The sequence below is a fragment of the Balearica regulorum genome, chromosome 3 (genome assembly GCF_011004875.1).
Source record: "Balearica regulorum gibbericeps isolate bBalReg1 chromosome 3, bBalReg1.pri, whole genome shotgun sequence".
Lineage (NCBI taxonomy): Eukaryota > Metazoa > Chordata > Aves > Gruiformes > Gruidae > Balearica > Balearica regulorum.
In genome coordinates, this window is record NC_046186.1 from 101,486,278 (window position 1) to 101,502,121 (window position 15,844).

General features: G+C 38.1%; 1 protein-coding gene across 1 annotated transcript in view; it reads right to left on the reverse strand.

Annotated features, from left to right (window-relative positions):
- Window positions 1–2,315: 2,315 nt before the first annotated feature.
- INTS7 (integrator complex subunit 7) overlaps window positions 2,316–15,844 on the reverse strand; it is a 28,865-nt gene continuing 15,336 nt past the window's right edge. The window contains exons 12-20 of the mRNA XM_075749198.1: window positions 15,639–15,776; window positions 14,741–14,947; window positions 10,795–10,989; window positions 9,929–10,032; window positions 9,473–9,541; window positions 8,276–8,408; window positions 6,960–7,058; window positions 5,998–6,183; window positions 2,316–5,082 (exon numbers count right to left, since the gene is read on the reverse strand). Coding sequence (XP_075605313.1) covers window positions 4,795–5,082; window positions 5,998–6,183; window positions 6,960–7,058; window positions 8,276–8,408; window positions 9,473–9,541; window positions 9,929–10,032; window positions 10,795–10,989; window positions 14,741–14,947; window positions 15,639–15,776 — 1,419 coding nt within the window. The 3' untranslated portion in view covers window positions 2,316–4,794. The remainder of the gene's footprint in view (window positions 5,083–5,997; window positions 6,184–6,959; window positions 7,059–8,275; window positions 8,409–9,472; window positions 9,542–9,928; window positions 10,033–10,794; window positions 10,990–14,740; window positions 14,948–15,638; window positions 15,777–15,844) is intronic.

Consider the following 15,844-nt stretch of genomic DNA (forward strand, 5'->3'; position numbering starts at 1 on the left):
TAGACTCAAGAATATAAGACACTGCCACATGCTTTTTCTAGTCTGAGAAAGATTTTTCTCAAAACTCACCAAATGCTCTTCTTACCTCGGATCAGGAGGCTGAGGCTAACTGCAAACTCCATTAACATACAGCCAAGCTGTCCTTAATTTTGATAGCATTACTTTGAGGTGGCCAAGAGGTAAAGACTTTATCCTAAAAAAAACCGAGAACACCAAGAAGATCCTTCCTATTTCTCAGCACTATGCTGACAATCAGCGAAGAGCAACTTTTAAATGTGCAAAACAACTGGGATGACTGCTCACTGAAATACATGTAATCTGTGATTTCAACGGTGAGTTTGAGCAGCTGCTGTTTGTCAGAGATGTCTCTTGGCATACAGAGACCTCAGGAGCTATCTAGGGTCACCACTACAATAGGCTTGTTTCCCAGGAACACAAACCAGTACCTGGCTTAAAAATTCACATGGGGAGAAGGTAATTGCAACACTGCATAACATATCATGTAAAAAAGCAGATGTAGCACTTGTTTTTCCCCCTTGCTTTCAAAAAGTGCTTTTGTCTCTATCACGCTCTGCTTTGGAGGCTGACAGGCCAAATTTCTGCATAACTCCTCCTTTTGCTTAGCATCTAAGGTGGTGTCCTTGGAGGCATCTTTTGTGGGTGAAGCAAGAGCAGCTCCAGTAGAGCTGGACAATGGGTTACAGCAGTCAAGCAGAGACAACTACCAGTTCTTGGGCCCCACTCAACTCAGAACAGCTTTGTGAGCTGGTAGGGCTCTTAAGTCCCCCTTCTACCCTCCTTTATTTTTTCCCCCCTCTTGCTTTGGACAGTGCAGATACCTGACTACACCTGGACTGCGACAAAAGGAACAGATTGTTTTGAGAAGCTGCTGTCAATTAAAAGGGCACATGTGTAAGTATGCTGACCAAGGAGACAGCAAAGCACTGCAGGCCAACAGAAAGACAACAGCCAGAAAAACACAGCTACTCTGAAGGCAAGATGCTTCCGTGCTGTGTTTTGTGTATATATTCTATATAAATATAGACATGTTGAACATCATTCAAAAGATATTTTAGAAATGCACTATAATTCAAATCCTATCAGTTCCTTAAATAAATTTAACTAAAGTTGTGACATCACTGCAGAAAGCAGTTTTAAAAGTTTATGCATGTTTAAAGGACCATTGTACTTGCTTCTAGACCTGTCCAATTCCTATACAGTTTCACAGTATTTAAGTCAAAGACATACATATATCCACTATCAAATACAGAAAGCTTAGCTAAATTAAGGCATTTCAATCCTCAGGTAAAATGAGTTCTTATCTAAGCAAACAAAAAAGTGAAGAAAGGGAAGTCTAAGATGCCACGAATAACCATGATGAGCACAACTTCAAGGAGTCACTTATGAAACACACTTAAAAGACTTTAAGAGGAGATTACACTCTGAACTCCAGAGGAAGGCAGGATTTAACAGGGGAAATTCCTTTCCTACCCATTGAGTTTCACATTGCCTTGAGCAAAAAAGGTCAGCCAGGAATCTAGGAATGACACTTTCTGGTACATCTGATCACAGGTTCACCAGAATGTGAGTAGTAAGTATGAGTGTAACTACCTACATCATCCACAGAGAAGTCAGGTTAAATTCTAGAGCTTAAGCACCAATTACTATTGGCTTAATGCAGAACTGCACATATTTGAATACCTCTGGTCATCTTAATTTGATCATCTCCACCCTTCCCCAGCCCAAGAATTTATCAAAGCTAGATGAAAGCATATCATACTGATTAAGACTATGATGCAGCTGCCTGCAAAAACCTTTCTGAATTCTTAGCAGCAGCCTTAAGACCAGTGTCCTAGGCACTGAATATTTTCTTTCTTTTGCCAGTAAGTGAAAAGATCTGAATAGTCTTCCATTATCAGTTTGCAACTATGCTTAGTGATCAAGTTACTGCTTTATTTACTGAGGAACACTAAGGAGATTTAACTCAGGTCCATATCACAGAAGTACTTTCTACATTCTTGTGTCTGTACTTGGAGATGTGCAACAAAGAAACAGAATGCAGGATTCAAGATAACCTCCCTGCTTCTATTAATAGTCAAGGATCACATTCACTACTAATAGTTCCAACAGCAGCTTTCTGTACATTGCTGTAACACCCTTCCTCACTTCTCTCTGGGTATTTTGAGTCATTGATTTCTACCAAAATCTTGGTTCCTGTTTGCCAAGTGTATTAGGAATAAAAATACAATGTTTGAAAACAAAAACACCCAAAGAATAACCTCACTACAAACCCCACATAACACAAAACACTGTGCTTATATAAAATGACAGTTTAATGACAGGTCCAGGGTCTTTCCTGATCAGCATGCACACATAACTAACCTGCAGATGAGTCAGCATGAGAAATCCTTTAGAAATTGTTAGAAATTCAGATACTTGCACAGCAAGCCACCTTCCTATACAAGCTAATTTCCAATAAATACTACTTGCCATTTTCCAGAAGACATTTACCCTTAACCCCAATCTCCCATACCTAGCATCCAGATTTTCAGACTTCAGTAACTATTTACCCAGCTCCAGAATTCATACAGGTTCCTGGAGTTCTACAGGTCTCTGATCAGGTGAACAAACTTATTTGGAAAAGGAACATTTTTTCAACTGCAGCAGGGTTAATCTTAGTGACTTGCAGACAATTAAACCTCAGGCCAGGTCAGGGCTTTCCCTGAATAAGTTTTTTTTTTACTGGCTTTCTCATAAGTTTAGCTATGCACTGTGAACATCATATGACTTAGGAGAAAAGTCTGCTCCCCAGTGTGGAAGTTTCATTTCATTTCTAAGTTATTTTGGAATGCTGCCATCACAAGTTTCCAGCAACATATTGGTCAATAACAGAGCAAGAAACACATTCATTATGCAGGATAAAAAAAATTATTTGACCTCTTAGTCTTTTACATTACAACATAAGCAGTGTTTTGTGGTTAAGATACTAATCTACAACTTTAATGAAAAAGCCCAACCAACCACAGTTCATTCAGACCTTCAACGTGACAAACTGCACACACAATGCTAGGTGAACCATCTCCTTCTAGACCATTAACTGTATGTAGCTATAGGTACATGTATGCATGCATAGCTGTGTATGTATATACACACACAAAATTAAGTATATAAACCATAGAAGTGGGGACAGAAACCAACACTTTCCTCAGTCAGTTTGAAGGGCAGTGGTAGTTGTCTCCTACACAAAATAAAAATGAGATTTAAGAAGGATGCTGGTGAATTTTTCTCCAGTTGTGAGTCCACTTTCATCTTGCATCCTGATTATCTTTTCTGCTTAGGATTGTAGCCTGACCAAGATATTATGAAATCTACCATGATCACTTCCTTTTTTTTTTTTAGTTAATCTCAAGCCAAGAGGAAGAAAGTTGATTTTTCTTAAGCAACTATTACAGGAAAAACAGCAAAACCAATTCTTCATCCAGCTATGCCAAAGAAATCTAGGCTTATGACAACTTATCATATTCTCTGCACATAAAGCAAGCAGGCTCTGCAAGCTCCAGTCAGCTTCTACAGTGAAATCAACTTGAAGAAATAACAGTATATTAGGAGTTTACTGAGAAAGTAACAGAAGTTTCTGCTCCAATGAGAGGGATTAAACCATTTACAAACTGAAGGCTGTAAGAAGTGCCATCCTTCTTCCTCCCCATTCAAGTGGGTCCTACTTCCCTGAAAAGTGATAAGCAGAGATAATTTATGAGGACCAGGTAACAGATGTGTTACATGATCTATTGCCTGAGAGTCTAAACAGAGTTCAGCCTTTTATGTCTCAAAGGAAGCATGGCAACTATGTACAAAGCAGCATGTTTCCAAAATTATTCTGAATCATTTGCTACTATTGGCAAAATTATTTGAGTTATTCTGTAAAAAGTAACAATTAAGATTACTAAATTGGTTAAAGAGTACACAAGATTACAAAGGTTTGTTATATAAGTCCTTTTTTAAAAACAAAGCAGTTAATGAATGACAACTTGCAAGTTAACTTCCCTGTTAAAAAAAGCAAGCAAAACACTAACAAAAAAAGACTTCAAAACACAGATACATGAAGACTTAAAAATAACATCATAATTTCTGTATCATCTGAGAAGGTCATTGTTCCCACCTGTAAAATTCTGCCTTTTCTAAGACTCCCCAGACAGCAACGCTTCAAGCAGTCTCCTCCTTCTACAATGACTGTGTATGAGAAGTGAGCTCCAACTTTTTGCTTTCATATGTATGCATTAAATAGTGCTGATGAAATGTATTAATACACATACATCAGCCAAATAATAAAATTTGCTATTAAAATGTCAGAAAAAATATCTCTGGCTATTCCTGTCAATTCCTTCAAATTAAAAGATACAGACTTGGTATTACACTCAGTTCTGTATTAACTAGTCAGAGTGTTTACTGATGTCCTGTAAGCCTAACATTAGAACCTATGTGCTCCAAAAAGAGAAAGTACAGAAAGTACTAGTCAAAGAGCTCTTAGTGTCCCCTACTATCAAAGTTTGTGGAGCCTATTGCAACAGGTTTGTAAACAGAAGTGATCAGGTAGAAGTTCTTATATTAAAAGCACAGGTCCAAATTTGCACAGAGTTGCTTCTGCTGAATGAAGTTCAAATTTACCCCAGATAATTTAAAAAGCAACAAATTGGTATCAGACTTTCTAGAAGAAGGTTAAAATTGTAGGTCTTTCAAAAAAGCATCCAAGAAAAACTGCAACACCATTGACCAGGTTAGAGTCACTTCTGGGAACTAAAACCTTGAGTATGCTGTTCTTTGTTGCTGCTGCTGTGATGGTGGCTGTCCTTGCTGTTGCTGAAGACGAACCTGCTGGGAGTATGGATCCTCAAGAGATTTAACAAAAATAGTTGTTTTAGGCCCAGTTTTCCAGACAATACCATTTGAATCTATTACAGAGGACTCTACAGTGATGTTGTGGGTGCCAAGTATCACGAAGTTTAACAGAAACTGAGTGCTGAAGTAGTCGTTGTGTGGTTCCACCCTCTGCTCCATTTCATTGGTCATGTTGTCAATAGGAATCTGAGAACACATGGTAGGTTAAAATGCTATTTTATATAAGCCTGTTAAAGTAAGATTTCTGCTCTCCATTTAAAGGAGAGGAAAGAGAAAAGACTTTGTCCTCAATTTTCCTAAACCAATGCATGTGCCTTTTTGGGCCAGCCTGACATGCTTTTTCATTGACAAATGAGTTTTATATATCTATTCACAGAAGCAGGTAGCTAACAAGTCTTTTTCTCCCTGAGGTTCTAGTTTTCCAGAGTAATACAAGTCAGACAAACATTATACCCTTCCTGGTCCTGTTATTTTAGAAGCAACCAACTTTTTTCCCTTCCCCCTCTTAAAAAAAACAAACAAAAAACCCAACCCCAAACCTCACCAAAACAAGCCTTTCACTAGATGTCACATGTTATTAGAACCTGAACTTCAGACACGCAATCTTTGATGAAACTGTTGACTTGAATTTAATGTGTATCTCTTCAGGTGCTATTTAATTTGGACAGCCTGTCCTCCTGATTTCCATAAACAAAAAAACCCTGACATGAGGATAAAGAAGTTTAGAGCCTATGTGGTAGAGAATAATCTACTGCTTTTCCCCCCACCCCCTGTGGCATTTCATATGATATATACCTAGGTTAAATTTTCTTGATCTCAAGTAGATTACTAACGATTTGTTCCAAATATCACAAAGCCTCTTTTGTTTGGAAAAGCTGTTACTATAAAGGTATCAGCATACAGCAGACTTAAAGTCCCAGATCCCTTCCATGCACTATGCCTGGCTCTGGACAGTGCTTGAATGTCAACTGTCAAGAGTGAGGATTACAGAACCCCCCCATTCATTTCAACCTGAAAATTCTGCTAAACAGAGCCAAACAAAAGAGCAGGAAAATACAGCAAAAAAGCTTAAGACTCCTCCTGGCTCTACTCTAGCCATACCTTATAGTCTTGTCCAGATTTGCTCTGCAGGACTGAAGAGACATTTAGACAGACTGATTGGATTTTACGGAAAAGGCCTGGTTTAGATCCATGCTGAACCACTCCTTCCACCTTCAGGGCCAATTGCTGATTATTCTGTACCGCAATAGGTTCTGCTGGGTTCCTTGGAGATGGGGATAGAGCAAGCTGAAACAAGAAAACAAATCAAAATGTAATTTTATGCCTCCAGAAAAGCAAACAATTCAAGGATGAAACAGAACACCTTATATAAAAATTTCCAGAGAGATGTTTGGTAGGGAAACCAGCAAATGAAAACACAGATTTTATATCTAAAACTCATGACTATAATAATCAATAAGCATCATCAGCAATACTAGACACTGTCTTTATATCAGTTTCATTAATTGCACTTCAAAAGAAACAGAAGAAATCTTCTACAAAATAGCCACAGGTAAGTATACTGAGCTGAACAGAGAAGTAAAATGCAAGAGTAAATATTAAGCCTTAAGGCTTTTGCTTCTCCCAGAAAAAAAGGAGCATTTAAGTAAGAATATGACCACTGAAGGTCACGTATAGCCATTCTTACTCAGTTGATAAATATTAGGTTTTGTCCAATATAAGGAAAAGGAAAAATACAAATTTCTAAAAGTTGTCTTCCCAGGACTAGATGAATATTTAGCTTTGCAGACTCAATTAACAAAAAAATCTGGTTAGGTTTTATCTTTAAGGCTTTGCAATCAAAGAACTGAATCCTACTTGCCTAAGTCAAAGCCTAGTGGTTCTTTCCTAATGATCATATGTACATATTATTCAAGTTATTCCTAACAGATAAACCCAGATGCTATTTGCAGTCAAGTATCTTCACTAAAAATGCTGAAGCTTTGTGCCCTCAGTAAGGCTTTTCTCACGAAGCAAAGACTCTATAAAGAAAAAAACTTAGGCCACATTTGAGCAGTACTTACCTTAATACTTGTAGACTGCAGCTTTTGAAAAAAGTACCTTTGAAATGAAAGGGGTACCTTCAACAATGCAATGACAGCATTGCACAGACAAGCTGTATGCTGTAAGAAACAGAGCCGAAACAATTGAGAGCAAATATCATTCATAGCATAGGAATAAGATACGCACTTGAGGTACCGAAACCGCAGTAATTTCCACTGTCCAGAAATATATTGATACATTCATAGGATAACAGCCAAAAGTGACGACATTTAGTCTATGTTCTGCCCTTTATGAAGATATTCTGCTCTGGAAAGAATAAGGAGACCAAGAAAAAGAAAAATCTAAATAATTTCAGTCCTAATGTTAGAGTCAGCAGAGCAGGATCTGCTTGAAACTTGTACACAAAAAATTCAAACTCTCAAATAAATAACAATTCCACTCTAAGCAAATAAGACTGGCATCTACCACAACTTAACGCAGTGCAATAATTAAGTTATAAGCCTCATTTCTACCCTTCCTTCCCCACTGCACTATACCATGCTTCCAGCTCAGATGAGCAAAGCAGCACTACTGAAGTCAGAGCTGCATTGGTAAGGAGCCAGTAACAACTAAGTTTACAGGGTTTACCTTTGCTACATTTTACAAAACTCATTCTTCTATTTTATTTGGAATCAGTAAGGACTACTGAATTTAGAAACAAGGCAAATAAATGCCAGCCATGACAAATGGACTACCTTATTCCTATCAATATGCACTTCAGCTTTATAGTGTTCACTAACAGTAAAAGAGAAAACCATACCATACTAGCCCTGTAAAGGAGTATGTTATCAGCTCACTGTTTGCATTCAGCACACTTTACATTGTGTTCTCTGATGACCTGCATTGATAAGAGAAACACTATACTCACAAAACACAGTATTAACTGCCAACAGCTCAGTGACCAAAGCTAGGCTAGTGCTGGACCCTCCACAGCTCTGTGTGGTGCAGGAAGAATTCCTTCATGACAACAGCATGAACAAAGAGAATGAGCTTCAGTATCTGAGTGCAAGAGATCTGACAAACTTGACACTACTTTTAGGTATCAGCATCTGCTGTAGTAGTCAGTATCAGAATTTTTAAACATTATTTTTAGTCAGACCAGTAAGGTTACAGATGTCTTAGAAAAAACCTTATATGAAGTATTTTCCAAGTAATGAGTCTCTGTAGAGACCATTTGTGCCAGTTAATGCTAATTAACCAAGTGTGCTCTTCAGTTTCTTGACCACCAGAGATCCATGGAGTTGCCAAGTTTTTGGAACCTTTGTGTATAGAATATCCATTTAAAACTTTTACTTGCCAAGTAAGACACAGGAGCATACTTCCTGTTGAGGGATTCCACTTCTTCCAGTACATGATTAAATACAGACATCATTCTTCTTTCATATTCGCTCTCAACATGTGCTGTTCCATTTGAGCTATATTCCTGGAAACTAAAAAAAAAAATCTTATCTAACACTTTCCTCATTGTAATCGGGGAAGCTCACACCCAAACAGGCCAAGGAAGCCCATCTTCTGTTACAACTTGAAATCCATTAAAAATCCATTAAAAATAGCTGTTCCAAACTGTTTACTCTTTTTAAAATTATTTTTCCTTAAACTAACCCTTTACAGTTAAACCCTTTCTTAACTACAGTTTATCTACCACTTTGTGCCCACCCTCTCTCACTTGAAGCAGTTAGAAGTCTAGCAGACTCTACATGCTTAATTCCCCTAGCTTTTATTTTAACCTGCAGTGTTTTTAAAAGTCTCAAGGAAAAGCAAGAATGCCAGAGTTAAAACTAGATCTAGAAGTTCATAATCTCACATTTTGAATATAACTCCATCTCCTAGACAACTAATGTTTTAAAGTCCACAGCTTCATGCTTTTTACAAGTATGATTAATACATCTTTTAAACAATGCTTAATTCATAATGAGTAGGACAGTCACTTCAGATGTTCACTTTTATTTCCAGTTATAAAATCACACAATTAAAGAGATGTTTATCCACATTGTCTTCCATTTAATCTTAGCCTGAGAGTTTTAAAGAGTGATTCAATTAATAGGTATTTCAACATGTGGGTATAAGTTCACTTAAAGAGCCAGAGGTGATGGATTTACATAAAAAGTTTAAACTGATTTAGTGCATATATTTTCAGGACTCTGAAGGAAACTAATGTGCACTTGCAAGTGTAAACAGTAGGTATGGGAGCTAACAGAAAGACACAAGTTAAAATAGGTGGCTAAAGAGATGAAAAGTTTTTTAATGAAAGTCTATATTTAAGACAAGCACAGTATAGTGCTCAAGAGCAAAATCAGTATAAAATGCAGAACCTAAAACACAGTCCCTAGCCTGCCAAGCATAGCACAGCAGCAACAAGTCCTCAAGACTGCCCAGAGTAGGGTTAGAAGGGTCTACTGAGAAACTTTCTGAACATTTCTGAATTCCTAGGCTTAAAGCTCCAAGGATTTAGAAATAAATAGCAAAGGAGTAGAAAGTTAACTATCAAACTTACCTTACAGATTCTGGATCCAAAATCAGAGCTTCTATTGCATGTGAAATCAACAGGCAGCTCTGCTGTTGTCTGATATTAATATTAAGGAGTTAAGTCTTAGAAAATTGGCACCTAAACCAAGAAATGCAGTCTACTTACTGGCACTTTTCCTTATTTCTCTAGCTTTTGTGAAGTAATCCTACAGTTATTACTCCTTTAGTAAACAGAGCAAGAACCATGAAAACCCCAAGTTTTATGTTGTTGCAATTTTTGTGTCATAACTTATTCATAAAGTAGTTCCAACCAATAGTATGACAATATTTATTTCCAAATAGGTTTCAAGCAATTAGTAACTAATTTTTATGTTACTGCTTCAAAATGACTTTGTGTCAGTCTGCACAGAAAAGAGGATTGTTAAGCTTCATGCTGTCCACATGAGAAGGAAAGTGGACAAATTCTAAGATTTTAAGAGGATACAGTTCTACGTTCCTCAGAGTTGCTGAGTCTGCATCAAAAGATGACTGATACAGATCTCCATACCGTGTAGCCAGGTTTCGGAATTCTTCCATTGAGTGTTTCATCTACATAGACAATGTCACTAGTTAAAAAAATCAAATCAAAACTCCACATCCAGAAAACCACTACACTATAACATACAATGCTGAAGGAATAAAACAACGTACTCTGGCAAAAATATATAAAGCTCTTGCTTCTTCACACAGATAAAAAAAGTACCCAAGTGACAGATTTATCCATACATTAAAATGATATTTTTCTTGTAACACAGCACCAACACACCCTCCCTTAGGTTAAAAGTTAAAGCAAAATAAAAACCCCACCTACCTCCCCCCATTCCCTACTGGTAAATCAAATTGCTGTCTTTCAAGGACTACCCACTGATTCTTTCTTGCACACTACATGCATTTTAAGCAGACTGTCCTAGTATTCTGTACAGTATCAAGTCAGTTGCCAACACCCACCAAAGGAGTTGTAATACCATCCTAAAGTATATTTTCCTCCTTAGTGTAATCACAGTATCTGAGGTGTTTCAAAACAAGGCATGAAATGTCTTGCTGCAAGGTTGAGTATATTGAGTGGCTTACTACACGCATGTCCTTGGCAGCTGTATGTATGAACATATGAGGAAACGTATGTACATGCTCAACTTCAAAACATGGCCTGCTATAGGCAGACATTTTTACAGCTACAGGTGAAAACCAAGGTCCACTATTTAGCAAAACTCTTCACTACCACTTTTCAGTTCTTTTGTTAGATATGTTTGCTGAAAAGGAAAATTAATACTAGAGTCATTAACTGCACAAGAGTGGAACAAGAACACATGCCTGGTTAGAGATGCGTCCACACCTTTGGAGATCATTTCCTGATGTCATAGCAATTGTTGTGGCAATAGCTGGTGGTGGACTTGTTTTTAGGCTGTTGCAGGTACAAATAAGTTGAGAAAAAGCTTGCAGAAGGTCAATCCTGAGTTTCACAAATCCACACTGAAAGCTCAGAGGATTAAGTGGTGTGCTAGCAGCCTGAAACACAGTAATAGGAATGTTGGCAATCTAGGTCAAAAGCAAACATGCTAAAATAACTTTGCAATGTCACTGAACTGTCTCAGACAACTGAACCCTTCAGTTCGATTCTAAAAGCTGCTTTTTTTAAAACTGCATTTAACAGATTTGTTCAGTTTAAGTCATACTGAACATAAAGGACACAAGTCAGGTAATTACCAAAACATTATTTCAAATGTATCACACTTGTAACAAATGTGACTTAAGCTGTTACAATGCTGTTAGGGCCCTATTTCCTCTTTTTCCAGGGCCAAACCACCAGGCTTCAAATGACATTAGTCTGGACAGCTCTTACCATAAGAGAGAGCACACTGAACTGAAAGGCACACAGAAACACAAAGGACTGAACAAGTGGTTCTCTGCATCAGCCAGAAGAGAAAGAACTGGCTAAAGTTACCTGCAGCAAGAGGAAGGGGTGATAACCTCTGATTTTTTTGGAACTGTGAAATGGACAGGAACATTACAACAGGACTGAATCCTGCATTTGATGAAGGCAGAGATACAGTTCAGTGACAACTAAGAACAGTAAATAACAAAACTCCAGGAGGGCAGACATGCTGCTATTATTTAGAAAATATGACTCAAACTTTGCTCCCTAAGAGCTTATCTAAGTTACAGGAGCATCTGTGACAGTTGAGGACACCCAGGAGGGGGTAAATTGCAGCACTCAATATTTGATACTAGTTAAACCAAAAATCCACTATTTATTTTTCTTATACTGGTGGATTTTGAGCAGTATACACTTTTTTCTTTAGGGGGGAAAAGGCCATCTGCAGAACAAAGGACTGTGACTTTCTCTTACTCAGAGAATGAAAGTCTCTGCATGTCTTCCCTAGTGCTTCTTATTCCTAAGAAAAGGTCACTTCTGGAAGCAAGAAGTTATAACCCATCCCAAAACCTTACTAAGAACCATTTCTTTACCAGCAGGAAAGGAATAAACTAGTTTCTCCCAAAACATCATGCCATCTGAGAACTGGCCCACTACTGACTAAACTGAGGAAAGATCAGCCAGCTGCAACCACTTTAAACTACTGAGCTAGACTTCAACCAAAGAAATAAGACTATCACTTGAGCTCTTTAGCCCTTAGTGTAGTGACAGGACAAGGGGTAATGGGTTTAAGCTGAAGGAGGGTCGATTTAGATTAGATGTTAGAAAAATTCTTTACTGTTAGAGTGGTGAGGCACTGGAACAGGTTGCCCAGAGAGGTTGTGGATGCCCCATCCCTGGAAGTGTTCAAGGCCAGGCTGGATGGGGCTTTGGGCAACCTGGTCTAGTGGAGGGTGTCCCTGCCCCATGGCAGGGGGGGTTGGAACTAGATGATCTTTAATGTCCCTTCCAACCCAAACCATTCTATGATTCTATGATCTACCACTTTAATGCCCTTGGAGAAGGGAAAGTAAAAAAATCCATTTTGAATGGAAATTGTCCAGTTTATTCTACATGAATGGTTTCAGAAAACCCTCTGTGGAAGACATCTCAGTGCACTGTAATTGCTCTACAGAGACTACATGCTTTTATAGAAAGTAAAGTACCAGTAGTTATATCAGAAAATCCAGACATTTTTAGTAGCACAAATTGGACTTGATTCTTGTAAACGGAAATAAAGGCTTATCTCATTAATACTGCAATTTACCTTATCTGCTACCCAGACAGCCATGGGCAATAAATGAGTTACAATTCTTTTCCAAAAATGACAGAAAGTTCTTCAGCTCAGCCAAGTTCTTCAAACACCACCACTTATCAACGTATTTGGAGTCAGCACTACTTCATGGTTATACTAGTGCTTTGTTCAAGTTCTGTACCTTCTCTAGATTACCAGCAGTGAAAAATAAGCACAATGCTTCCAGTGAGATGCATGTTCTGTGCCAGAAACAGAAGGTCCTGCTCAAAGCCTTTGCTAACTATACAAGCACATACAGTGAGACAGATGTGGACTGTGGCCAATATACTCTGACAAGTTCCTGCCCTCCCCTCCCACTTCGCATCCATAAAGTAATGGGACTTTTTTTCCTTAAGTGGACTAACTCACATGAAAGAACATTTTGCAATGCAAGACACAGTTGCATGTATATCAAGAAGGAATTGAGAAATTTTCTGACAAGATCAGACACTGAGTATTTCATCATTGCTAAACTGGGTTTACTGAACACCTGCAACAGATTTACCAGCAGTGTCTTCCAGCTACAAAGTGGACAGCTACACAGTGTTCATCATACACACTAACAGTCTGCAGTACCAACAGTGCTGAGTCATGCTCTACACCAAAACAGCAGCAACAGTAAGGCTGAAGCCAGAGGGAAGTGACACCAAGAGTCTTCAGCAGTAAGACTATCATGTGCACTTTATGGCACTTTGCTCCCCTTTGAGCAGCTGAGTTCTGTAGATGCAAGCTGTGAGTGGCTCCTTTTACAGCTGATACTCTCAAGCACAGTTAGGAATTTGTCCAGAGCAATGCAACAAGCCAGTAACACTCAGTAATAAAACCTAATTTCTTCTCTAGCCCTCCAAAACCAGTATTTACTCCTCTGGACCACAACCACCCACAAGTATTGCACCCAGAAAAGCACTACATGCAACGCAGGAAGAGCGAGGACTGGAATCCTGCAACAGAAAAAACAAACTCTAAGGAAAGGCTAATTAAATTACTGAATCACACAATGACCAACTTAATTTATTTTCCTGCCTGTATTAAATATTAATATCTAATCAGATGAGGACCCCCCTCAACATTTTCTAGACATCAGAAAAATCTTGATATGAATTAAAAGCTTTATTCACTCAGCCAAGACACATACTTCAGGAACTATGGAGCCTTCTGAGGACAAAGGTGTAAAATTTACATCCTTCCTGCTTATTCAGGGACAGCTTAATGAACAGTAATATCTGAACTTTATTAAACATTAATATCTAAATTGTCTGACACTGACATACTAGTAACTAAAAAAAGCAGCTTCATTCAAACAACATACAGAAAACTATGTAGATTTCCTCATGGAAACTAAAACATGAAAGAAAGTATTGTGTAAAGCTGGATCATCTTTTGTTAAGCAGCAACATGACAGTAAGAACTCATGGTCCACATTCATTAATATTTTTGTTTACATTCAGACATCACAAACAGCAGCTGCTTGCTATTTTTACCACTTCAGAGAAACAAAATATTTGCATAAAAGCAGGTACCATCTGAATTCTGCTGATTTGACAAGACTGAGTTGTCCTCCCTCCTCTAAATTGGTGTTGCCTTGTTGTTAGGATTCCATAGGATCACATTGTCTTCCTCCCTCCTGCTGAGTTCATGTTGCCTTTGTATTTGACAACGTGATCCTTCTCTGTATTTCAAGAATATACCAGTCAATTTAGACAAATTTCCAAGCTTGACTATTATAACAGCATTTATTCAGCCAAGACAAGGAGTGGAAAACTTTAAGTACCACAGCTTTAAAAAAGATCTGTCATATATATGATTTGATCAAGGCAGGAAACGAGGGGGGAAGACAAAAAAAAAGAAGTTACTAATCACACTTAGCTGAGCTACAGAATCTTCTCTCTGAAGGTGCAGTGTGATAGAACTAGCTCTTCCCTGCAGTCCTCAAGAAGTCTGGCAGATGTCAGACATCTTTAAAACCTTTTCATAGGTTTAAGAACAGAAACAGAACAGACATGCTGCAGTATACAGAAACACCATCACTCAAGTAGAAGATCCGTGCTTACCGTCAGTGACGCTATTCCTTTGTGATAGGATTTTAAAGCCTCAGCAATGCAAGAGAGTGCAGAGCTGTAGTTGTCCTCCTGCAAACCTGTCAGACACTGTTCTGCATGGGAGAACTCCTTCAAGCTGTTCAGCCAGAAGTAGAAGTGTTCTGAAGCCACTTGAGTCAGCAGGCTTTGATACAGTTCTCTGGCCATATCATGGTTACCCTGTAATGACAAGAATGTTTTTAAGACGGGACATGAAAGAAGGCTGTGGGTTTCTACAGAACAAATACAGAACAGTAATGTCTCCAGAACTACTCTTACTTTAAAAAACAGAAATAGTGAAACTTCTTGCAATCATTTGATCATCACAATCTTAACAATAAAAGTACTAATGTTATTTTATGGAAATATCAGCCTGTATAAAATATAGTACTTATTTACACAAGGTAATTCAACAAGATGAGAAACAATATCAAAATTTACTTTTACTCAGTATCTCATACTAGGGTTTCTACATAATTCTAACCCCAGCTGTGACTTTACTGAAGGGAAGTGGAAACTATCTTTTTCTTCCTTTCTTCATATTGAAAAAGCACACATCAGGATGGATTGTATCACCATCTAAAGAACAGGTCTACAATGTAGATTAAGCATATACTCAAGAAACTATCAGGTCATTACTTCCTTCTCAAATACTTCAAAAGCCAAATGAAAAACCATCCTGACAAGATGGTGCCCTAAGTAGCATACATCTGAACAGGCATTCCAGGGAATTAAGGAATTTTATTCCCACCCTCCCCCTTCATTTCTTCCTCCCAAGTCCTACTATTTTCCTTACTTTTTCCAGTTCAAAAAAATCACTAGCATCCTTCTAACCATGCCAAACCATTTTCCTCCAGGTATTTTCGCTTACCATTCTGGAAGCCTGTCTGGCTATCCTGTAAGCTGTCCATCCATTGGAGGCATTCTCAAGCTGCTGTTTAATAACAGTTTTGATTTCTGAAGATAAAGCTTTCTGACTGGAAACAAATATCACTGTGGCAAGAGAAACCTAATGAAGGGTGTAGGAGTGAGGAAGGTAGTTATATTTCAGGAACTAAACAAAAACAAGAAAAAAGC